Source organism: Papilio xuthus, unplaced genomic scaffold, assembly GCF_000836235.2.
Source record: "Papilio xuthus unplaced genomic scaffold, Pxut_1.1 DF825783.1, whole genome shotgun sequence".
NCBI lineage: Eukaryota > Metazoa > Arthropoda > Insecta > Lepidoptera > Papilionidae > Papilio > Papilio xuthus.
The window spans coordinates 3,244,350-3,271,606 of NW_013532866.1; the positions used below are offsets into that span (position 1 = coordinate 3,244,350).

At 34.1% G+C, this 27,257-nt stretch overlaps 1 protein-coding gene across 10 annotated transcripts in view; it reads left to right on the plus strand.

Moving 5' to 3' along the window:
* The window catches only part of par-1, a 131,927-nt gene that overhangs the window by 87,686 nt on the left and 16,984 nt on the right, over window positions 1–27,257 (plus strand). For 8 of the 10 annotated variants that reach the window (XM_013323054.1, XM_013323052.1, XM_013323051.1 and 5 more), the window contains exons 2-11: window positions 2,890–3,790; window positions 20,216–20,312; window positions 20,464–20,612; window positions 20,895–21,002; window positions 21,372–21,494; window positions 21,890–22,025; window positions 22,638–22,773; window positions 23,183–23,367; window positions 25,657–25,769; window positions 26,444–26,537. In XM_013323054.1, coding sequence (XP_013178508.1) covers window positions 2,993–3,790; window positions 20,216–20,312; window positions 20,464–20,612; window positions 20,895–21,002; window positions 21,372–21,494; window positions 21,890–22,025; window positions 22,638–22,773; window positions 23,183–23,367; window positions 25,657–25,769; window positions 26,444–26,537 — 1,939 coding nt within the window. In that variant the 5' untranslated portion in view covers window positions 2,890–2,992. The remainder of the gene's footprint in view (window positions 1–2,889; window positions 3,791–20,215; window positions 20,313–20,463; window positions 20,613–20,894; window positions 21,003–21,371; window positions 21,495–21,889; window positions 22,026–22,637; window positions 22,774–23,182; window positions 23,368–25,656; window positions 25,770–26,443; window positions 26,538–27,257) is intronic. The other 2 variants (XM_013323060.1, XM_013323058.1) reach the window with 1 other exon arrangement.

The window sequence follows — 27,257 nt, forward strand, 5'->3', positions numbered from 1 at the left end:
TGTGTCTCGTTCCATTCTGTTTGAAAACGTGTTTAGACAGTAATAATATAGAATATTAGCAATATGGTTTAATCATAATTATGAATTTTGTAAAACATGTGAGTTAACTGCGCCAAAGTATTTTTCATCTCTCTCTTTTTAACTTTAAAAATAGAGATAGTATTATATTGTTACGGCAGTGGGATCTCAGAGTTATGAAACATTGGGTACGCGTTAAATTGATGCGATCACAATTGTCCGGTTGAAGCGCGTTTTCCATCTCCGCAATGTGATGCCTCCATTCCGGTTATTGTAAGGGCGATTACGCACTAGCGATTTTATGTCAATTAATTATAATATTACAAAAAAAATCTAAATCAGAGATTACTAAAATAAAGAAATTTGACAAATATATTTTTTCGAATTTTTTTTTGTAAAAAATAAATGGTTTGTTACCTCTGAGCCTTGGTTGCTAAAGACATAGTTATAGGCGCTGCAGTTAATGGCATACGAAGTTATACATCTATGAATTAATACCTGAAACTTGAAATTTGACACAGTTAATGTCCATATAACTATTTAAATAAAAAAACAACGACGACATTATGGTTGAATTTACACTAGTTACGATCAGTAGTGCATTTTAAAGTATGTCTTTTATAAACGAATGTAATATTAGACGATATAAATATTAATTCAGTCATTTAACCGCAATACACATGCATACTTTGTGGTTGACTGCATGATAATATTACAACATATAAATAAAACGTAATGACACGTATTAAAAAAAAATCTTACTTAATAGGACATAGGGTAAAATGCCAAAGTTAATTTCTATCTTTTATAAAAATCTATAAAATAAAATCTGTAAAACACTAATTTAAAAATGCCTTATGCCGTCTTTAAGTACTGGATGAAGATAAAAATTTTGATTTTTTTATAGACAACAGAATATCTTAACGCTTATCATGTGTTTTAGCCTTATACGAGAAACTAGTGTATTGTGTCGGGGGGAAGTGAGGTGTTGGGGGAGGGGATGTGTCGTTCGGAACTCGTGAGTCATTGCGTGTTTCATTCGCCATCTGTTGTGTTCGCGGATCAAGGTTCCGGCCACGTTTGAGTTTACACCTGTATTTAAACATAATATTGTCTGTCTATTCTGTATGTTTAAAAAATAGCGATAAAGATTGTTTTTTGTACGGACTAACAGTTTATTCGGAGTGGTCCATAACCAATACATTTACCCTATTCACCTTTTATTCAGTTAAAATGTAGTAATTTGCTATCACTACTTCGGAATAGGATCCTGGTCATGTCATAGTTTATCTTACTAATATTATAAATACGAAACTTTAGATGGATGGGTGATTGTTAGAAGGTATCTTCTAAATGGCTTACGGATCTCGATTAAATTCGCCATAGATGTAGAGCATAATCTGGAAGATCACATATGCTTCAAATATTTTTTTTTAATTTAATTATGGTTTCACGGACAAAACGTTATCCTTGCATCTTTAGTTAACATTGGTTGCTAAAAGTCGATAATACGGTTACTACAACTAGACACTAGTGTTGTGCATAATCTTTTGTGATATATTTTTACATATAATATAATGAATTTTATTTAAATGGATTAGATATTCTTGTTAGCATTAATAATTAAATTCAATTTATAAATGGACAGGTTGTCCTACAAATATGATAAGAACGTAATAAACTTATCAGTTGATCTAATCTGATATTCATAATCATTACCATTACGTGATAAATAATAATTATTTCTAGTCTTTCAAATACGATGTTTGTTAGAATGTATTAAAATCTGGATGACCGAAGTTTTCTTATATTTTATATCGTTATCCAAAAAATAATGTAATTGATTCCAATAACTATATAATACCTTATTTGATATCCATTGCAATATTAAATATTGTTTGAAACATTTCTACTTTACTCTTTGCCGTGGCACCTGTTTAAGTTCATATAGTTGTCTCTGTTTCTTCAGAGACGATGAGAGGGATAGTTATATTTAATTTACGACATTGGAATTGTGAAACAAGATACTACTGAGGTATAATTTGTGCAATTAGTTGTCTTTTGTATGTTTTGTGTTTGTCGCTTTTATTGTGTCTGTCTATTTATTAATGTCTATGTCTACTGGGTTTGTGTCGTGTCTATTCCAGGTCTTCGTGTCTACAAGCTTTGTGTGCCGCTGATGGGTCTTGGTGAACGGTTATATACCAACCTTTAAACTAACGCGTATGTTTTGTCTCTTTCTTTCCAGATGGACTGGTTGCAGCTGTCTCCTTCGCACTGAAAGAATTAGGTTTTTTAGTTTTATGGATTACTTGGCAGTTTTGTAAGGTTTGATTATTTTGGATGAGTTGATACAAGCATATGTTAGATCTTTGGTTTAAAGAAATCTATTGATGGGTTTTTAATGTCTTCTTTGATGTATAAATCCTCTGTGAATTATAAGATTCATTACATTTATAAAGTCTTGGAAATATTTATAGCTATGTATATTGTTTGTATGTTGAAATCTTCGTAAATGTTAGGGTTTGTACTTTGTGGTTTAGTTGACTTTTATTTCTTTTAAATATGGCTTCATTCTAAACTTAGCTGGCCAAGTGTAACATCAGTAATATTTAATAGTTTATCAATCGATTATCGCGTTGGTACAAGGTTATCGCAAGAATCGTTAGTCCTATATGCGTCAGTGTAATATTTGATTTGTTAGCTCGGTTGACGTCACAATTCTCGATTCGGAATCGATTTTTTTATTCTAGTTTTACTTTCTTCTGTATTTGAATTATTCAATTGTTTACAAGTCTCAATCCGATCGAATTTAGGGAAGATATTAGTTGAGGTACGGACCATGCAGGTGTAAATCTTTTAATTTCGCAGATCCCGATCAATGTAATGGAACTATCATAAATCAGTGCTAAATTTAAAAACATTATCGAATGGAAAACAGTTGTGTTAATTTAGATTATGCTCTCTAATTAAAATGGAGAGGAAATTAACTCGAGAAGATTTTATGCGTAAAAGTTTCCGTGCACATAGAGCTGCGCAGAGCCCCGAGACTCAGGGTAACGGCCCCCAGCCACCCCTCGTCTCCCTAGCCATGCTGGAACGCACCCCACAACCGTCCAGAGCGCAGTACGAGGTCACAGCTACAGGCATAGCGCCCAAACGCCTAGAAATAAACAGAACACATCCAATACATCTCAAATCGTTCCAAACACCGGACCCCCCGGACGAAAATGGACCGACACCGCCATCTGACGATGTACTACGTAAACTGGAACGACAAATCGGTGAAATGGAACGTGGTTTAGAACGTGCACAGAATGGTAATGTATCTGTAGATGAGAGAGTGAGATATGCGGAACATGAGAACTTATTACGTACTGGGGTGTCTTCAGTCGGTGGTGGGGGATATCTACCAACGGATTCGGATACGGAACATGATGCGGTACCGTTCAATAGAAACGAAACAACTCGCAGTAGCACTGGTGCGACAGCACCAGCAACTCGACCGGCCACTCGCCTAGCGAGGACTCATTCGGATACTCAACAGCACAATGTAGCAGCTACTGCTCGTCTGATGAGGAAGCTAGCTGACGGTGGAACTAAAGATGAGAAGAGTAAGGTGATATCTCGTAAAGCCATACAGGCGCGTATGGAACGCGTGAAGAATTCTGTGGTCGGTACTAAGCACGAACATCGAGTGCTCGCAGAACATAAGGCCGAGCCTCCAGCGCGTACGCCAACGTCGCCCGTCTCCCCCAGATCTTCTGTACAGGTAAAATGATGATAACATTAATTTATATGTGTTTGTAATCGTTTTATAGACTGAAGAATGTAATTACTTAAGTTTTAAATAGTTAAAAATAGTTGTTTTTCTCTTTTTTGAGAATTATGTTTCATGAACCATGCCAGTTTCTTTTTTAAGATTAAGATCTAATGTTAGAAATAGGCTGCCAAATTGACATATAATGAACACACGCTTGTGAACTTATCGTTTATATTGAAGTGTTGTCGACAAACATTGCAAGATAACTTTAAAATACATATAGCACTTTGATAAGTTAACTAAACAATGATATCAATTAACTAGAAAATACTTGACACCTAAAAGTCCCTTGAAATACCAAATTATTATGATTATACATAAGAAAATCTTGTTGTCCAAAAAGTATTTATTATTTTTTCTAAGTAAGTTTTATATATTTTCTGACAGAACTAGCCGTAGTAATAGCCCTTTTCTTACCGGGTCAAATAAGTTGGTACCACTATAATAGAGTTTACAATGACAAACTTATTTGTGACAACAGACGACGATATGAATAAGAACATTAACACTTCCACTGACCTCGTGTTATCCCCGACCTAATCAGTTTTTGTTTTATTATACAATCAGCTGGTATTAACACATTTGAATAACTATAACTACTATTATCTGTTAAACTCTATACATGGATATGTTATAAACAGTGGTGTTTTGTGCCTATTTGATTTTCGACATATTGACGATGATGGTTTGTTGGTAGTGAACAGGAACTTCAAATGGTGCGTTTAATTCGGAATGAAGTATGTCATTTATTAGCAATGACCTATCTATTTCTACCAGTGGTTCCCAAACTTATTTTATCTACTGCCCACTTTGAGATTAAATATTTTTTTAGCGCCCCCATATTTTCACATATTTAAAAACCACTGTAACTTCAAATTAAATTAATTAGTTATTGTGATCTATATATGTATATTAACGGATAATTCTAAACGAAACTTTAACTATAACCCGCAACTTGAGACCTGCAGCGCCCACAAGGGGGCGTTATCGCCCACTTTGGGGAAGACTGATTTATAGAGATTATTAGTAACAAGTAAAATAACGTAATGGCTGCCATGTATGTAATTTGACTTAAAAAGTTTACTTTATATAGATATTTTTTCATATTATAAGGTGGCAAACGAGCGAGCGGCCACCTGTAAACGCTGAAATAGCGAAGTGACCGTTGCTCATAGACATGCACAATTGCATGTGAGAGTGCAAAGAGAACTAAATTAGGCCTCCGGGACGCACACTCATCTGACGAAACGCGGAATTACTTCCACTTGACGCCTGTCTTCTGTGTGGTCGTGGTATTTCACCGGGAGAGCCGGGCCAATTCGATCAGGCCGATATTGTATTGAAACGACATATTATAGTGATGAATTGGTTGATAACCTTATTGTTTTATTAAAAAATACTCTTAAATATCATGTGGTTTTAACTAAACTGTTTTTCTTTTTTACAGGTAAGAGCAATGAATATTCCGCGCAGTTAAAATAAACTCGGAGGTAAGTGGGCAAAAGTGGGTTTAACAAAGTGTACCTGTCATAACTTCACGGCCTTTGCAAGTCGGTTCGAGTTGCCTTTTACTTATTTATAAGATAAACTCGGTGTTGTAAATGAATTTTGAAATAATTTCATATTGGATTAACTTTGTAAACGATTAGAAAGAGCGAATATAATTTGGTTTGTTTAGTCTAGACATTCATTCATCAAGGAGCGTCGGTGGCTCAGTGGTCAAGCACTTGACTTGCAATCTGCAGGTCCTGTGTTCGAATCCCGTCATGTACCAATGTGTTTTTCGATTTTCGATTTACATCTGTATATTTATCCGACGTTCTTAAGGTGAAGGAAAACATCGTGATGCAACCTGCACATATCTGAGAAGAAATTCAAAAGATATGTGTGAAGTCAACCAACCCGCACTTGGCCAGCCTGGTTGACTATGGCCTAATCACCCTTAACTTAGGGCAGGCTCCGAGCCCCTCGGTGGGGACGTATAGTGAGCCGATGATGATGAGTCTAGACATTATTTGAAATGTAGTTTCTTGATTGGATTATAAACTTCGCTTTTTGTTAAAGGATAGTGGAAAAACTAATTACCTGTTTGTTATTGAGTTTGTTTGTTACTGACCGTGGGTTTCTGAGAGCAAAATATGTGTATAAAACATATCGTCATCCATGTTATTATCTTTGACAAAACAGAGATAACAATATGATTTAGACAGGGATTTTGATCTCGGAAACCCACGGTTAATGTTAAAAGTAGAATAGAGGGTATGTTTTGAACAGCGGCAGTGGAACTTTACAGTTATACTGTGCTAACTATAATAATAAAGTTGGGTTTTTTTATAGAAGGCTTAGGTAATACGGATTAGGTTTAGGTTATTGTAAAAGCTAAATAATATGAATTTCTTTAGTATTAAATCGCTTGAACTTGAATTTTCGGACCAAATGATAATCGTGGGTTTACATTGTTGAAATATTCGTATAAAAAATAAGAGATAAATATTTCTATTATGTCGCAGTGTGAACCCACGATTAGCAAACACAATTGAATTGAACATTTTTATGAAATGCAGTTTTATAAATCCAAAATATTTTATGATTAGAAGTTAATAATCATATTAGTATAACCAATAGTCAAGAATAAAAAGTGTTATAACAAAAGTAAACATGTCTTACGACCGGTTTTACGTGGTATGCGTCGCACACTCGGACAGGCAGTCAAGGACGCTATTAAATAGACACATTATCGGACATCGCATGCCTTGTACGGGTAAACGGACAGACAATTTTCATTTGTTTCTATGTGTATTGACCTTTATTTACACTAGTGAGATTAATTGTTCTGGTATTGGTCTACAAATAAATATGCTACAGTTTTTGAATTAAAATCTTATTATTAATCTAAAAATGTCTTTGAAAAAGAATTTACGAGTTAATCTTTGATTTTTTTATATTATTATATTATATATAATTGTCAGTATTTTATTAACGACCAACGGATAAACGTAACTTCGTAATTGCAGGAAAAAGTAGAATATAAAACGCCCGTATGCATAGCTCTGGAGATTACCCGGAACAAACGGTGATTGTGTTTAGGCTTACAGATGAAAATTTTAAATATTATATTTTCAGTTATTTTATGTAATAAAATATTGGCAGATTTTTGTTAATTTACAGTACAGTACAGTAGTCGAATTCTAACTCTCGACCAAGTGATCGACAATCCCTACCCTTAACCATTAGGTTATTGGCGCTCTGAAGTTTTACAAAGTCATTCCAATTTTGATTACTAGAATAGGATTACTAGATTAGATTTTAGGTAAACTAACTTGTTACGTCTACAAGGTGATAGTATGTATTTATTTAAAGAATATTCTGTTGTTAAATCTTGTAAGTTGTGATAAGTATGCTGTAAGAGGCATTGACTACATATTTATGTTGTAACCACAGTGCGTATTTTATAAAATGTTTAGGGTTCAGTAGAAGTATTCTTTACGCAGAATATATCAATAAAGCAATAAGATAATAAAAACGGAGTATTATATATTTTCCTCTTCTCATGCGTACTAATAATATTAACATATTATGTTTTATTGGCTTATCTTAAGTATAAACAATGGGTTTCCACCTCGAAATGTTGCAGCAAAATTAATCCAAAATTTCCGGTGTGTCCATAATGCTTGGACATTACAGGACACTGTATACGGTTGCTCTATTGACTTTGTTTATATGAACACATGTTAGTATGGATGTCGCACTTGGATTTCTGACTAGTATAGAGACCATACCTTTCTTGCAGATGGTAATGCTGCGTTAATATTATAATTATACTACAGTATAGTTTAAAGTCAAAGTATTGTAATAGTATCAGCGGTAGATTATATTAATTTATTTATTTTGTACATAAATTACTAAAAAAAACCTACTGAACCCTAATCAATAAATCCATGTATTCTCTAAATAGTAACACAAATCAAGGCACTGCATCACGCATAAGCACTGAGAAGCCGTAGAGTGGCGCTACTTGTATGATTTCATACGTCTCGGTGAACATTTCACACTTATATGATCACACGTACATAGATACGTAATATTTAGTAACAGTGGGTTTAGCATGAATATTTGTGACAAACACCATTGTATCGTCATCGACAAATGTATTTAAATTTGTGCAGCGCCCCTATTGGGTGAAATTTAAATAAAGATCTCATACTAATCTTACTTCTTACTATTATGAATGCAAATGTTTAGATGGATAGATGTTTGAAGGTATTTCCGGAACGACTGCAATGATGCAAATTTGGCATGCATGTAGAACATAGTCTGGAACAACACGTAGACTATTTTGTTTTTAATATCGCGTGGATGGAGTCGCGGGTTCAGCTAGTTTTGACATAGATGACGATGACGATATGAAGGCGCTCATCTAAAATCGCTAAATATCGTACAGACATTGTTCATAATATCTATATCTAATTGACGACTTTATCCTAAAGTATTACTGTCAACCTAAAGATATTTTCTGCCTGAGTTACTTGATAAAACTAGTTTTTTTCCAATATAAAGTAGAAACATTTTTTTTTATAGAAAGTCGAGATAGCAGAATAATTTACTCTTGCTTTTCTTTATAATAGATATGAAAGTTGATGACTTTTTTCCTGGCGCAGTGGATGCTAATTGCTTCCGGGCTCGACTGTACTTGTGTATTATAACATTCAAACATTATGGCGGCTCGAGGTTAGCTTCGAGCGTCCATGAATACGCTGGTGGTTGCCAGGTGGGCTACCGAGGGTACGTGCTCTACCCCATAATACCTTACCTGTCGCTCCAGATTCCGTCCGAACTAAAATAAAAAATGGTATCCTATGTGCCCTTCCTGACTCTATTCTACATCCATGACAAATCTTATCTACATCCGTTGAGCCGTTCTGGAGTTACAAACATCAATCCATCAATACATCTGAACTTTCGCATTTATGGTATTAGTAAGATTGCGTTGAGCACGTCTCTTGCGAAATCGCGAGCCGTCATAAAGTTTGAGTCGTATAATACTTGTGTAATGTAATGTCTGGGAACACCATATCTACAGTCATTAGCGACCTTTACTGTGTACAGTATGGTAAAGTTTATACACGTTAGTAGGGGTTGTTAATTAGTCGAAGACTAGATAGACTAGTAATTGTATAGCAATTTAACTCAGGTTCTCACTGTTGACGTGTGTTCAAAACATGTTTTTATCTCTCTTTTTACAAAGAGAACGAGAAGTACAACGATATGTTTATACGCTATGGGAGGATGTTAACGAAATACGATTACTACTGGTTACTATTGCATAGTAATTTTCATGTCAATTTTCTACTTTTAATATTATATTTAGTGGTTACATTTGATAATATTGATACTATGATCATAAATTGCATTAAATTTAACAAAGCAATTTAAATTGTCGGCTCTGTGGTTTTCATAAACCGATGTGGTCGTATTTGGTAGCAGTCAAATATCGTATGAAATCTTTTGATAAATATTTTGTAATATGTTAAATAAATAGCGCTGCGGTTACACGTAATGTTAATACGCTTTGAAATTGCGATTATTTAAATACAAGTCAAATATCAAAATTATAATATGAAAGATCTCAAGTAGAATAACTAAGCAGTTTTTCTTTTATGTACTACTCTTTATAGAGTTGACCAGATGACAAAATGTTTTTAAACAAGTGCCTTGGCAGTGGAAATCTACATTTAATTAGAGATGTAAACAAGATGTAAGTTATTCGATATCGATATATTATTGGTTGAAATTATAACATCGGTTTAGCTTGTTTTAAGTTATTTGGAAATAAATAATCAAAGGTTTTGTAAGTTAAAGGAAAAGTATACGAATTTATCAAGTTGAACGTCTCTTATGCGTTTTATTGATTTTACTTCTACGTAGATATAAATATTATGTTTTGTACCTTTTGTTTTTATTTAAGCTTGGTAAAAAGGCAAAGGATTAACGTAAATACAGCCATCGCTAATGAGTTTTGATAAAACAAAAAAACCTCCGTAGTTACAGCCTAGGGTTGTACGAAATACAATAATATTAGAATGCGCCACTACCTTAAAAACAAAAACTCTTACATGTGTAATTTAAACCTTTAGCTCGAGATATTTAAGTCTAGATTCCTTTGTTCAACGAACCGTTGTTAAGACTTAAAAGATTAGTCAACGAATGTAGGACGGCCCCAACCCTTATTCCCGCAGTATGGGGCCGGTTTTCGGCGCGAACGGACGTCTGTAATATTTATTTCGGATTTTTCGTTGATAAGTATGGTGATAAGTGAGACAGTGCGATGCAATGGCTAAGAAGAGGGTAAGGGTCGGAATAAAAGGGGGTTGTTTAGCTGAGTGCTTCACGTCACTGATGCTAGAATATGCTTTGGAGTAAAGGGTAGGAATGGGCGGATAGGAGTGGGGATTGTGCGGTAGATATATTTGGGAATAGAATGACGAGTTTTCTAAATGCAAATTAAATTGTAAATTGATTCTCAAATCGATCTGAAGATTATTTTATAAATAAAACTACAAAAGTTGTTTATTGGCCTTCTAAACCATAGGTGATGTTTTGCTTCAATTCGAAGGAAATAGCTTGAATATGATAATTAAAATACTTTATACATGTAAATTGGATCAATTATTGCATTAGGACGCTTAATACTATGCTAGGATTATTCCAAAATTAAAGTCGACACGTTTTTAAAATCGCTATTGTTTTTGCTACATAAAATATTGCTATAATATTTATGACGGCGCTAGTTTATTACGAACACTACTTTACTTTTTACCCCTTTAAAGTACACAGTTGTAGTGTTTGAAGTGTCCTTGACTATGTTTTTACGGTTCTATTTTGTTTTTTACAATTGCAATATGGCGGCGTCTTGTTACTTTCTATTACAGTTTAAAAATAAAAATTTATTTATTTCCTTGCAATTTTTAGACGAGGAAATGTAAAGTGCATACATTTAGTTAAAAACCCAAACTCCCTCACAATCTCCGATCTCAAGAAAAAAATAAGTTATTAAAATTTTAAATATTGCGGTAATTTTGTGCGATTCTACCGATAATTGTGCTGGTTTAGTACCAATTCTAGTTCTCCCTCCCTTACTACCCTTTTCTAGAAAATAAGTGGTAAGGGGTTATCGACGTTTAAGTCAAAATACTTTTGATACCATTTTTTTAAAGGCCGGCAATGCATCTGCAGTTCCTCTGGTTTTGCGGTTTTCTATGGGTGTCGTTGATCATCTCGGTGTTTCCGCCGCTCGTTTGCCCCCTTATTTTATAAAAAAGGGTTAATTTTTAAGTGAAAAGGTGTATAATTTACTTTATATGTATTAAAATCATTTTAAAAAATCCTTCTATATTTAAATTAAATAGAAAATGATCGTTCAAAGTAAAACCAGTTAATTTTCTATGTCTTATTAAATTTTGATTCCACGGCAGGTCTTAAATATGACTGTCTAGTTGTAAAGTTTAATTTACTTTCGAAGTTTTCTTGTTAACTTACCGTCTGCTATAAAAATGTGAAAGATTTAAGTACTACTTAGGTTGATGAAAAAGATCTTGTTACGAAATCATGAGAATTTATTTTGTAATCAAAGAATTAAATTCCCTTCCCACTTTAGATCAGATAAATTATAGCAAACTTTCAACATAACAGCTATCACTAACCACGTATGCTGATTTGTGTGTTACTTTACTGAAATTAATAGGAAAAAAAACTTCCTCGACAGCACTCAATCAGGTATCATGTTATTGTAGTCGAGTTGTATTTATATTTTTTAATAATAAAGTACGTCATTAAACTGATAGTCTGGTAGTCTACGGTTCCCCTAGCATCCTTTGTCCTTGATATTTGACGTCAGTTGGGGTAACATGGAGTTTAGGTATTGTCCACGTTTTTACATAACCCATTGTTTGTTGTGACTTTGTGGGTAAGAGGGCTTAGGGGGTTCTAGACTTATATGCTTTCTATATTATGCGTTTGAGATATTGATTATATTGTAGAACGGGTCTTTTATAAGATAAAGTATAAGTTGCAAATATTGGTCTGGAATTTTTTACTTTATTAAAGGATTAGATGTCGCGCGTGACTCCGTCCGTAACGTAATGAGTAGCTAATGTGTTTTTCCAGACTATGTTTTACATCTATGCCAAATTTTAGCGAGATTCATGCAGTCATACTGGAGATACCTTCAAACAAACATCCATCTATCTAAACTTTGGAAGTATTAGCATTTATATAATAATATTAGTAAAAGTTTGAAAAATAACATCATCAAGCATTCAATTTCACTTGTAGCCTCGAATCGTACAAATAGGCGGGTATCCAACATACGGTCGTCAGACAAACCGTCGACGTGGTCTCAACAAGCAGAATTTCTTACTGGCTTCCATCATCAGCTTTCCATTCCTACGATCGAGGCTGTCTAAGACGCATGTCTGTGATGTCACAGAGAATGTAGAACGTTGTAAGCTAGAAAGTATTTATTTTGGTTAAGTGACAGTACCAACTCAAGAGTTCGTCACAAAATATAAAACATACGGATTTGTTAGTCATTTCCATCAAGGTCATTTCATCACCATTGACTACATCTTAAGGGATGCTAGCATTACTTATCAGCATATGTTTCAAGTAAAATGTACCTCGGGGAGTGTTTCGGAGAACTGTTTGGAAAGATTCCTGCAGCAGAGTTCCGTCATCGGACGCCAAGACAGACCGCCAGGATGGCTGGCGTTCCACAACGATTCTCGAGCAATTTCCTGCCTCGTACAGCCGCGTTGTGCAACGGTTTGTTCTTGGCGGCATTTCCAATCCAATACGACTTGGAGTCCTTCAAGAAGTGATTATATTATACCATTTCCTTAAAAGCCGGTAAAGCATCACCACCGTGTAGCAGGCGCTCGTTTGCCCCCTTCCCTAGTAAAAAAGTACTCTGTTAGAAAGTTATATTCGGTGTAAGAAAATTGTTTTCGTAACGATATCGTCTGTTATGCACTCCGTGTATCGATCCGGCTTTGCTGTCCGCGGTGATTAGTCTATCGATTTTTAAGTTTTACTAAAGCGCTACTTATGCTCCGTGTTCTATTTACGAGATTTAGAAGTGATAGAAAGGAATAAAAATTATTTACAAAAGATAGTATTAAAGTATAGTGAAGAAAACACTTATTCAAACTTTAATTAATACATGTTTTTAAACAAAAAAAAAATAATTGTTGTTATGAGTGATTTTATTTTATCTGTGGTGACTACATTCTTCAATAGTGTCAATACTTGAGTGGTATAGAAGAATAGAAGAGAATAATAAAATGTTCCTCCAACGTGCTATATAGTCGACGAGATGGGCGTCAAAGGAAGATATCTGGTGAATACATTTGTATAGTGCACTCCAAACTTTATGGTGGCTCGTGTTGTACGAGATGCGTAGTACTGTGAGTTTCGTCTGCATACACGTGTATTGATAATGTTGTCATTAATCACATACTATTTGTAAAATTTAGAGACGGCATGTGGCACAAGTATCAAGGCAGACTAAACACATGTTGAATCACGCTCGCAACTAATTACCAGCCACTATAAAGTTGGAATTGTTTAATAGTAATGCATGATTAGTGTTGTTAACATTTTTGTAGTTATTATGAGTTTAGTCTAGAGTTTTTTTTTAATTTCTTCTTTATATTTTTAGTCTCTCTTGTCTCGTTTCTTTTGTTTTTGATGAAAAGATGCAGTTAGTTTTTTTTTCATTTCTTAATTTCATTTTAGTTTTGCAAGCTTTTTCGTTGGACTATGTAATTGAAAAGTGAAACAAAATATATTTTTGAGGCTTTTGTCTCTACTACTGTGATTTGTATTAATACAATTATAGACAAAACGAATAAATAACATTCTTAACATATGAGTTTTTTACGTTATATCGAAGCTTCAACCATAATGACGTATGTTTGAATTTTTTATTCCTCTACAGATTATATCATAGGTAAAGCTATTCGTGGCCAGTGTCGTTAACAAAGCGAAATACGAATGGAAAAATTAAATAAATGTCATGTTATAAATAGCCACAACATAAAACAGTAATGACCTTGACCCTTTGTTATTTGGGGTTGGGTTTTGTTCGGGGGATTTTAGTTTTGTTATGAAGCTTTTGGTTAAGCTTAATTTTGTAAAATTAGCTACGGTTAATGTCGTTCAACGTTAACATGTTAGTAGGCCTAGCACGAATATTAGTGGTAAGTATCATCGAAAATCGTATTAAAATGTTGTATAGCGCCTCTATCGGCCGTTACGTACACCAAAAATCTCAGTATTTTGACATAAGTGACGATAACGGTAGGATGACGCTTGTCGCAAATATTCGTATTAGGCTCACTGTACATGGAACGTTAAGAACCAAAATGTACATTCAAGACTAAGGGCCTAGTTAGAAGGTTTGCGACACACTCCTATGTTGAGATCTGTTGGTGTATTTTCATAAAAAAATTGGCGATGATGTTATGATTACATTTTCAAATATTTTCCTGCTACGCTCTCTAGAGTAGTAGTAGTAGAGTTTCGTTAATCTCGTTCAGACAATTCAGACTATTATCGTACAAAAGTACTCGTAATGTTCTTTAGCGATTTTTTATGTTGTCTATCTATCCATGGTCTTGTTCTAAGTTTTTCTTTTTTTCTGACTTTATGGTTATAATAAAAAATGATGTTATATCCTCTTTAGACTGTAAAGGTATAATTAAAATATCATTACTGAATATAAAAACAATTTTCCATTAGTTTATATACGTTGTAGTTTTATGGAAACGGAGGTAATTAACAGTTAAACCTTAATTGTATAATGATAAAGAATTCACAAATAATAATAAACGTGAGGAAATGTTTATTTAAATAGAGTTTTTTATCTTGCTATTATTATAAATGCGAATGTTTGGATGGATGGATGTTTGTTTAAATGTATCTCCGGAACGGCTCAATGGATCTGGTTGAATTTCGCCACAGATGTAGAATAGTCTACTCATTAAGTTTTTTTTTTAATTCTGCGCAAACGGAGTCGCGGGCGACAGCTGGTTCTGAAATAAATTTTGTAAGCTCTTTTAGTAAATATTTTCTTATCCCCCAAATACTCAAGTTCCGAGTAACCCCAATAAATATCAATGACGTGACCCGACCGTGAAGTTCATGTTCTCGGAGCGCACACTGACGAAGTGTTTGTGCGTGTTAGACGACGCGACAACGCCGAAAACATACCGTGACACGTTACCGTTTGACCTCCTCTAGCGCCCACTGGGTTAGTGTTAGTTAAAGTGACGTTTTGGTATACTTGACGTGACATTTGAACTTGGCGTGACACAGAAATTGAAGCGTGACGTCTAACTATTCGCGATTCTGATCTGATGTTAAAAATACTCTTTAAATAGTGTCCGATACGGTTTTTTACCAATAACTTGTGATTGAAAATTTATTGGATTATGGCAACTAAATTTCCTCGTAGACTCAGTTCTTGAATAAAAAAAAACCTTGATTAGTAGCCTATGTATTCTTCCAGGGTATGTCTATATCTATGCCAAATTTCAGTGAGATCCATGCTGCTGTTCTGATGATACCTTCTAATAAACATCCATCTAAACATTCGCATTTATAATATTATTATAGTAAGATCAAAGTTTACCTTAAACATATGTCAGTTAACATGATTTTTTAACTCTACTACAATAGTGCATATAGCTTCCATTTATGTCGTCGCGTTGGCGGAGTCTTTCATATGTTTTGCACTATCCTGTAGACGGATGCTGTGCCGGATATCCGGGATAAAACCTTACTACATTTCCTCTCCAACATATCTTGATATTAACGCTTTTGTCAAAGATACCTTATTGTGTGAGATTTAAAATGTATTCTTGTCTTTATAAGTTTGTTTTTAATTTTGATTAATAAGGATAATGAAATTGACACCGATGGGTAAAGTTAAACCAAAAGTCAACTTCGTTAAACGTTATAGTATTTAATTCTCACAAATTCAACGCGAGTTAGTAGGAATTTTGTCTGTTCTAGTTACATTTTATAGTTTGCTATTACTGTTTTTTATTAAATTTAAATAACAATAAACAAGGAAAATATGATTTTTGTCTATGATTTTTTCTAAGTTTTTTTTCTTTTGTTACAGGTAAGAGCAGCTCAGATAAAATAACACAATAGCGGCGGTACTCGTCTAGACAAGAATGATACACGCTGATATCAGTTCAATGACATTTGTTGTTAAACCGTAGGTTTCCACTGTCATACTTGTATATCATATCGTCATAGAGTGTGTGTTTCGGCAGTGTAAATCAAAAGTCAAAATGTTCTTATACCTAACACAGAAGTCCTGTAGCTTTTAGTTGTGAATTTTATTACTATATAAAGTATTATATTAAGAATCAAACTTTATGGCAGTTTGGTGACTAGCTACGACTGTATATCAGTGGGCCTGGTGGAATATTTCTGACAAGCGCGATCGTATCATCATCGACAAAATTTGTACAGCGCGTATCAAAAATCTCATACCAATTTTGACATAAATGAAGATGACGATACGAAGACGATTGTCGCAAATATTCGTGTTAGGCCTCAAGTCCAAGATCGGTACACTTCGGATATAATTGCCTTTATCCCTTTATGTCGTGTCCGATAGTTTTGTGCAACCTTTCACGATATTCCGAACCGTCATAATGTTTGCATTACATTGTATTAAAGGTATACGTATATTAAAGTGCAATGCACTTAGTAAAGTCAATGTAAGCACTACGTGTACAATGGTGGGAATATACTCTGGGATATTGTAACTGTTCTTTAATACCTTATTGTATCGGCTTTTATTTGTTTCTGGTATTTAGTTTTTTCAATGTGGTCTGGTTTTTTAAATTAAGATATTAATTGAGTTTGCGATCTACAAAAGTTGATATTGCTCTGTTTATAGAACTAAAAGCAAAAATACAAGCTACAAATTTAGGTTTTTATATTATAAGATGGCAAACGTATAAGTGGCCGTCTGAATTCGCCGAAATAGCGAAGTGACCACTGCCCATAGACATCCTCAATTGCAGATTATTAATCGACGGAGGAGGAGACACACAGAAAGATAATATTTCTCCTTAATATGTGTCTCCTCTATCAAATTCACATCCCCTTCCCATTCTTTCCTTATAATAAAAGGGTGGGAAGATTCCTATGAGGTTTTTAACTTTATAAGAACTTCGGGCAAACATATCAAGTGACGAAACTGTACAGTTTTTTGTACTTATAACTGTAGAGTTTTGTCATATACATTAAAAGAAGATAATTAGGGCATGATAATAATTTTGTTTTTTATGCGTATAAATATATTTCACGGCTACACGCGTTTCAGTAGATAACAAAATGTAGGTTGTCTGGGTGAGGGGGCGTGTATGCTTCGTGCATCACTTGGTACAGTCTTTTAATAGCTCAGTTCTCACAACCCTCAACCCTCATCCCTTATACATCAGTGTTATACAGTATCTCGGTGACGGTCGTTCGCGTATTGTGTTTTGTGCTATCAAATATATCGATACGTTAAAAGATTGTGATAAGTCTAATAACAAGACTAGAGTTTTAAATTATCAACCATTTATTACGATACTAGTATTATTATTTTCTCAAATTTCGAATTGATTTGTTAACTAATAATATTGTTGGAAAATCGATTTAATGTTCAATCACCACACGTACCATAAAGGTACTCGTCCATTGGCAATCGTCGGACTCATCGTAGACACGGGTTTGCTTTGCCTTTGAATTCGGGTTGCGAGGATGATGGACGCAGCGCTGTGTAAAATTATACAAAGCAAACTAAAATCCGTTGCGGGCCAATGGACGCGTACCTTAACAGCACAAATCCATTTCTATCTATAAGTCGATCAAATCTTCAAAAACATTCATTCCATGTTACATCTTATCCCTCATTAAGATAGCGGTAAGCGTGGCGTAACTGATTAGTAGATTTGTTTCGGATAGGACACGTCTGACCAATACTTCCCAAGTGAATGGAACATGGACATAGAACATTGCTTAATGTTTTACGTATAGTAATCACAATATAATGAAGTTATAAATACTTTAAAACTGGATGTAACAAGTAAATATTAACTTGAGTATTACATAAGCATAAAAAAGACGACTAAGTCAAGTATTAAAAGACACTTCATTCTTTAAAATCGATCTTTGCGTTTAGAAGCCGAGAAAAAAAATCATTATAACATTTTTTTTGCACAATTCAGTTAATAAGTGCTCAAGTTAAACTTAAAAGTTGGTCTTAAGAACATTATTGTTAAAATATTGTAGTTAAATTTAACTGTTCTCTGCTATTCATTGCAATTAAGTTAGCATTTTAGATATTCTCATTACATTTAAGTTAAAGTTTAGACATCCTTATGGTTGCTAAGTTTTCAACATCTAAGTTAGTGTTCCCCTATGTGTGCAGTTTGCAAGTGTAATATAAATACTTTGAATGCACTTTGCGAGTAACGAGTAAAGTATCAAGAAGTTTTAGTCAGACGCAAAGTAGTTATAACGATAAGAAACGTTAGTACGTTATTTGTACAGTGTTACTAGTTGTCGCCCGTGACGTCGTCCGCTAGTAAAAAAGCTTAATTAGTAACCTATCTGTTTTTCCAGGCTATGTTCTATATTAATTTCAAAATTTAAAGAGATACGTGCAGCAGTTTTGGAGATACCTTCTAACATTCATCCGTCCTTCTCCATCCAAACATTCGCATTTGTAATGTATTAGCTGTCGCCCGCAACTCCGTCCGTCCATGATTAAGAAAAAACTTAATTAGTAGACTATGTTTTCTTCCAGACTATGTTCTACATCTATGCCAAATATCAACAAGATCCATGCAGCCGTTCTGGAGTTACCTTCTAACAATCATCCATCCATCCAAACATTCACATTTATAGTGTTTGTAAAATAGCCAATGTAATATTAACTCGACTAACAGATTTTGATACTTGGTGATTGATTGATGATTGGTATTGATATAGCTATAAAATAACGAAGCACAACTAACTCATCGATATAAAAGCAAGTCATCTAGCTTAGAGCTAGATTTTTTTTTAATATCTGATTTATAATCAGTCAAAATAAATCCCCAAACGATGCGTCATCGAGTGTTGCCGATTTTGGCTCCGGTGTTTTTATCAAAACTCTGGAGAAGAAGAAGAAGAGCTAAAGCTATACAGAAGTTACACGGGGTATGCTTCATTTTAATACTGTTTAAACCCATTTTTCATTGATCGACTTGGCGAGCGATTGGTCTACGCAAATCGCGGCGGTATCTGCGGAAAAATAAGTACATTCCTCGTCGATAGATAGATAATATCGCGCATTTTGTGCTAGTGGAAACAGAGTTTATTATCTTGTTAGATTTGCGTTTCCTATAGATAATAAATGCTTATCATATTTGTTGCAAACTCTACTCCAGTTTATTTTTATTTTCTACTAATTGAATATTTTGGTCACTGCCTATCCCTATTGGTTACAAGCGTGAGTGTACTTCATGTATTGCAAATTAAACTAGTGTGTTACATTGATTATGATTGATTGTTTCAAGGGATTTGTCTTTTTATGCAAGACAAGAAGCTTTAATAAAGTGCCTGACGTTTATAAATTGTTAAAATTTTAAATTGTTTATTTGCAGTTAATTTTTTTTTTTATTTATATCAATCGTTTGAAATGATTTGACTATTTTAATTAGGTAAAAAGTTTTAACCGACATACTGCTTGCTTAATTCTATTATTATTTTTCTTTTTAATTTTTTTAACGAAATTGTGTAAAGGAAAAATTTAAATTAATTTAGTTTCCAATCCCTTTTGAATATATTTTCGGTATTGTATTTGTGTAGACCGAATCGATAACTTTATATTCAAGTTAGTTTGTTTAAGCACTGAGACATTCTTTGCTTAGGTCCCGAAGTGGATTCCTAAGTGAATAACACTTTGTATTTTCTCGTTATTTCCATCTTTACCGTACCCGTTCAATTTGTTCAAAAGTCCTTGGAATTCGAATTAATTTGTAGAAGAACGATTTAAATGTTACGTTATAAAAGTTCGTATATCTCTAAATGAATGTTTTTCTTACGTATAAGAATTATTTTTGCTTGTTTTATTAATTAGTATGTTGTAGAATAAAATACTGCATTACTAGAAAAGGACGGAGATAAATCGTATTTCTTATTAGTCAATTCTTGAACATAATTTTTTTGGCAACTGTTTAACTAATCGTGTAGAAACAGATAAATGTATGTTGTCTCTGTCTAACACGTTCAAATTATCATATGTTTGTCGTTGTGTTGCAGAGCGCGTCGGAGTCGTCGGCGGGTGCGGGGGGCGGCGGGTCGGGGGGTAGTGCTCGGGTCTCCTCTCGCTCCCGCACATCAGAGGAGCCACATATTGGTCAGTATCTATGATTTTTTTAATTGCACAAGATTTCGCTAAAACAGCGAAGTGACGTCACTCTTTCCTTAGACGAAAGTATCAACAGACCATTCAAAGATTTTTTGTTGTTATTTAAATGTTTATTGATTGTTTGTTTATATGTTTTCAGGCAAGTACAAATTATTGAAGACGATTGGTAAGGGTAATTTCGCGAAGGTGAAACTGGCTAAACATGTGCCCACCGGTAAGGAAGTGGCCATCAAGATCATCGACAAGACCCAGCTCAATCCCGGCTCGTTGCAGAAGTTGTTTAGAGAGGTCAGTCACATACAAATTGAGGTTTTCTTAAATATGTCGAATTATAACTGAACACACTTATTTAGAAGCCCCTACCTTTTTGGAGTCGGTTAAAAATCAGAATTGGCACTATTTTAGTTTGTAGCTATTTTTATTTGTCAGGCGCTTTAATAAATTATGTTTATCCTTTCGAATGATGTTTTGTTAGATATAGTACATTGTCATCTATTTACTTAGTTTTTATAAAAATAACCGATAATATAATATACCATATAATACATTAGTATATTGTATAAATTTCAGGTACGGATAATGAAAATGTTGGACCACCCGAATATTGTGAAACTTTTCCAAGTAATAGAAACAGAAAAGACCCTTTATCTCGTAATGGAGTACGCGTCTGGCGGAGAGGTGAGTTTACATAACATATATAAAATATACACAAACAACAAAACCACACTCATAAACCTTTAATAGTAACTCTAGTACTTTGTTAGAGTAGATTATTCCAACTATATCTACACTAAGGCACTCCATTTAAACGAGAGAGTACCTCGCCAAATAAAGATCCGCTGTGTCTGCTCACCCCTCTAGGTTACGGTTGTCATCAAACTACTCAGAGTATGTTATATAACATTCCTGGAGATAGAATTAAAATTTGATAAAGGTTGCTGGAATTAATAAAGTTAGGAATAACTCCTGTCTTGATTATCCATATTAATAACTTTGTTTATTAGTGAAAACTCGTAGTATAAGTAATGTGTGACGTATTGTTTCCAGGTGTTCGACTACCTGGTGCTGCATGGACGTATGAAGGAGAAGGAAGCGAGGGCGAAGTTCCGTCAGATTGTCTCCGCGGTGCAGTACTGCCATCAGAAAAGGATCATACACAGAGATCTCAAGGTGAGAGTAGGTTACCTCAGGGGTTAAGCACTTGACTTGTAATCTGCAGGTCCTTATATATGTTCATTTATCCGACGTTCTTACGGTGAAGGTAAACATCGTGATGCTGCACATATCTGTGAAGAAATTCAAAGATATGTGTGAAGTCAACTCGGACTGAGCCAGTATTGACTATGGCCTAGTCAATAACTTAGGGTAGACTCCGAGTGGGGATGTTATATATTGTGAAAGAAAGAGATAGATTTACATTGATACTTTTTGCTGCTGAATTACCCGTAGAAGAATATTGTTGTCTCTCTTTTATCAAGGACAATGAAAGAGCTGACTATATGATTACTGTTGTGGTTTTGGAAACTATTGCTGGTTTAATTAATATATTTATTTGTAACTTTCAGGCTGAAAATCTTCTATTAGACGGTGAGATGAATATAAAGATAGCAGACTTTGGATTCTCCAATGAATTCACTCCGGGATCTAAGTTGGATACATTCTGTGGCAGCCCTCCTTACGCCGCCCCTGAACTGTTTCAAGGTAAATTATCACAATCAAACAATTATGCTATAATTATTTTTTTATTCAACAGAAGACAAGATATATATCCTTTTTAGGGATCCGTACCTCGAAATGAAAATAACAGAACCCTCACAGGATCACTTGTCCGTTTGTCTGTCAAGACCCTAAGGGACGGACATTACTTCTACCCATACAATCTTACTTACCATCCTGGCAAATATTTATGCTCACTGGAAATCCTTTAAGGCTATCATAGCCCTGGGCAAAATTAATTTTTACTATTCTTTTAACTGGGTCGCACACCTGTGGCGCCCCTTTCTGTCCAGTGCCCTGGGCGGTCGTCCAAATACGCCCTACAGCTAATATTGCTATTGTGCTCCCTATAAATGTCAAAAAAAGTTTTATACAATCCTTGTGGAACTATGTTATCGTCATCATCAGCTCACAATACGTCCCCACTGAGAGGCTCGGAGTCTACCCTAAATTAGTGACTAGCTCATAGTCAATGTTGACTTAGTGTGGGTTGACTTCATACATTTGAATTTCTTCTCAGATATGTGCATCACGATGTTTTCCTTCACCGTAATAAGAAAGAGGAGGTTATCAATGTGTTTGTTTGTATGTTTGCAGGCAAGAAGTACGACGGTCCGGAGGTGGACGTGTGGTCTCTGGGTGTGATCCTGTACACGCTGGTGTCGGGCTCGCTGCCATTCGACGGGTCCACACTGCGCGAGCTGCGCGAGAGGGTGCTCCGGGGAAAGTACAGGTACAATACCTCATCATAGTATCTTCTATTATATTAATCGTAATTATATTGATATGAAAATATATTAACGTCTTTGTTTGTTTGTTTGTCCCTAGCGACTCCGTCTGCATTTAATTAAAAGAGAACTTAATAAGTAACTTATGTGTTCTTCCAGACTATGTTCTATATCTATGACAAATTTCATCGAGATCAGTTGAGCTATCCATCTAAACATTCGCAGTTATTATATAATATTAGTAAGATAATAACTTAATATAGATATTTAATAAATAAATCAGATTAGAGATAGCCAAGGCCTTCTCTCCATCAGTTAATTACATTCTATTCTATTGTAAATGTACACTTATATACTCTCTTAATGACTCTGAGTGCAAATAAAATTCATATGTATGTTTTTGTATATAAACAGAATACCATTCTACATGTCCACGGATTGTGAAAATCTACTGAAGAAGTTTTTGGTACTGAACCCGGCGAAGCGCGCCTCCTTAGAGAATATAATGCGGGACAAGTGGATGAACACCGGATATGAAGATGACGAGCTCAGGCCGTACGTCGAGCCGCAGCAGGATTTCAAAGATCATAAGCGGATAGGTGAGGGAATTGCAACTTTATACACTTAGTAATAAAGTGGTGATTACTGTGAAGAAATATATGCAAGCGATTTTGAACCTTATTAATGTAGAAATAGGTACTTATAGGTTCAAGGTTAAATTATATTGTTATAAGTTTGTTATTGGAAGAAGAGACTGAAAATCTAATAAAAATAATATAATTCCAGAGGAAACTACTTGTAGTCTACAAGTAGTTTTGACTACTTTTCATGTAAACTTTTACACTACAAAACTACATATAACGACAAAACAGAAAATTGTAACTCAAAGCTAAATAGTCTTAACAGCTACTTATGCCAACTATTTACTTTGCTAATGCTACTTAAAACACCCTTAAGTACTGTGGGATACTTAATAACGGAATAAGTACGTTGATACTGGTTTTGCTTACACTGTGATATGAAATATGTAGACAGAGTTTTAAACGAACTGTAAAATAACAAAAAGCATAACAACGTTTAATAAGGAATAACTAGATGGCGCTATTCTCAATAATAAAAGGTTTTTTAACTTACACAAAAGATATTAATTTTGTCGTATATTTAACTTTGTTAAAGATAATTAACCTTCGTGATAAGAAAAATCTCCATATTATTCATACTGATATTATTAAGAGGAAAGATTTGATTGTTTGTTTGTATTGAATAGACTTCGAAACTTGTTAACTGATCTGAATTTTTACACTGTTGTTAAGCTACACTATCCTCGGGTGACATAGACTATATTATTAGACTAGCTGTCGCCCACCACTCCGTCGGAGTGGAATAAAAAAAATATTTGTAGCCCAAGTTTTCATCCATACTATGTTCTATATGTATGTCTAATTTCATCGAGATCCATGCAGCCATTTTGGAGATATCTTCAAACAAACATCCATCCATCCGAATATTCGCGTTTATAATGTTTTCATTCCGCGAGAGCATCTCATAGTTGTTTTTATAAAAAAAAAATATTTAAAAGAATGTAATTTTAATTTTACATAATATCTATATGTCTCATATCACTGCTTAGCTAAAAATATATTTATAAATACGTTGTTACATTTCATGCAAACACAACAAACGGCACAGCGCAAGTTGGTATGTGACCTGACGCGAAATTGTTAGTCTTTTTTTATATGTTAATTCATCGTGTATGTGGTATTCGACAATTCTGTCTTGTTGTGCGTCGAACGGAACGACCTGAAATAAACGTCATCTGTCAAAGTGACGTAAACTGTCAAAATCAACATGCGTGTGTGCTAAGCTTTGATATATTTAATCTATGACAGATTATGGATCCGATGAGACAGAATTATAATTTCGCTTTTGTCTGCATGTTTATAGTTGTGTTAGATTAGTAAGGTGTTTAGGTAGATAATGATTGTTGCGAATAAAAATTCTCTTTAAGAGAAATAGCTTTAAATCTGTATATGCTAAGACTTTAGTTAAAAAAGTAAGGTATGTAAGGGAAATAATTGAATTTGCTTGCATTCTATTAGTATTTTAGGTGAAAAATGTTCTTATTAGTTAGGAAACGTTATATATTTTTGTTTCCTTGAGTAATTTTCGTATAAGTTAAAGTAATTTATAGTTCGATTTTTTTTTAAATAACTTGAAAAATACACAATCATTGTAATCAAATTAAAATAAAATTGTGTCATAAGTAAATATAGAGATATATAAACAAGTAGGATTAGATATTAGAAAATAGTATGAGTCGAATTCAATTCAAATGGAACATTTTAACAAACTAGCAAGAACGAAAAAACCTTAATTAGTAGCCTGTGTTCTTCCAGACTGTGTCCTGTATCTGCCAAATTTCAGCGGGATCCATTTAGCTCCTCTAAATCTTTAGAACCAACCTTCAAACAAACATCCATCCAAACATGCGCATTTATAATATTAGTAAGATGTTTCTAAATAATTTTACCTTTTTTTTTTAATTTTATGACCTGGTAACATAGACCTTTAGGTCATAAATTTTACCTTTATAAGACTGTATTCACAGACTTATTAAATACAGACATGTCAATCATCATCATGTCAATTTAAAACAGTAAAACTTTCCTAAATAAATCCATAGGATAATATATGATATTTTCACTCAGCGGAATAATAAACTAAATTTCTCATTTCTATTGAATTCGACAATAAATATATTGGTTGTTTTAGTATTTTGTGTGTAGACTTATTTGCTTGCTTTTAAATATTGTATTAATGTTCCATGTCTATCTGCATGTAAGTCTATGGTCTTGTGCTAGTTTTAAAGTGAACTTTAATGTCCACAGAGGCGCTTGTGTGCTTGGGCTACAATAGACAAGAGATTGAGTTCTCTTTGGCTGAGGCGAAATATGACGACGTGTTTGCGACGTATTTGTTGCTGGGAAGAAAAAGTACTGATGTAAGTTGATATTTTATAATTGTCAAATTAAATTAGTCGTATGCAGAGTTGGAAATTAAATGAGAAATGCGATGTTAAAGTTTTTGCAGGAATTGTTTTTCTTACTGTTGGTTTCTGAGATAAAAATCTCTTTATCTGTATATAAAATATCCTCATCCCTGTAATTTTTGACAAAACAGAGATAACAATATGTTTTAAATGGGATTTTTGGTCTCAGAAACCCACGGTAAGTCATATGGCAAGTTCCATCCCAGATCTTTGTTTCTTTTTTTGTAAGATAGGGACAAGTTAGGTTAGTTACATTATAACTCAAGAACGGTTTAACCTATTTGGCTGAAACTTGGTGGGGAGATAGCTTAGAATTTGGAGACGGACATAGGATACTTTTTAACCCCTTTTTTTAATTTCGCATGGACCGAGTCGCGGGTAAAATCTAGTTTATCTTCTTACTCTTACTAATATTATAGTTGCAAATGTTTAGATTTATAGATGGATGTTTGCTAGAAGGTATCTTCAGATTTGCTGCATGGATCTCGCTGAAATTTAGCATAAATGTAAAACATAGCCTGGGACAACACATAGGCTACTAATTATGTTTTTTATTCAGCACGGGTGGAGTCGCGGATAAAAGCTAGTTGATATATAATAAATATGAATATTGTCCGTCCTTCCAGCCGGAGTCTGACGGCAGTAGGTCGGGCTCGTCTCTGTCTCTGCGCAATGCAGCCGCGCCACAGACACAGCCGCAGCAAGCCAACGCGCACTCAGGTACCTACGTCTTTATATCTATATATGTATATATTGTTAGGAAGAAAATCCGATACTGCCGGTGTACTGGCACAACACTAGCCTTACTGAAATGTCGACGTTTATGTCCCCTCACTAATCATTCTGACACTTGATTTTGTAATGAAAGCGCGACATTCACGACAAAGGATTTATGTCATGTCTCAATACTTCCTCCTTCAGTACTGTTGATTTTTATTCATATGTACTGTCTCTTTTTTTAACAATTCGTATGAAAGAGATGACGATATGTATCCAGATGCTATGTTAGATTTACAATGTTTAAGTTAAGAACAGTTTTTTTTTTTTTTAATTTATTGTCGTGTAGGTCAGTGAATATGTAAATATCGTTCAATTTAATCGATTTTGAATCGAATGATTCGATTAATTTTTGTTATCTGTTTTGAAGAAATTATAAAAATAGGTTATTTTTGCATATAAATTATTGAGGATTATTTTTCTTATATCTGATATTTTCATATAGTTTAAGTAATATTTTGAATTTTAATTAAATTTAATAAAAGCTGCAATAAAATAGATAATTAATATTTCGAGCAAAACTAAGCTTAAATTGCGCTTAGGGCATAATTGAGGGAGCTTAGCTTTCTAACTGGGTACATAATCTATATTACACTTGACAACCATAAGTGACGTCTCCGCGTGACGTTTGTTTTGGCGCGAAAGCAAATGTCACTTATCTGT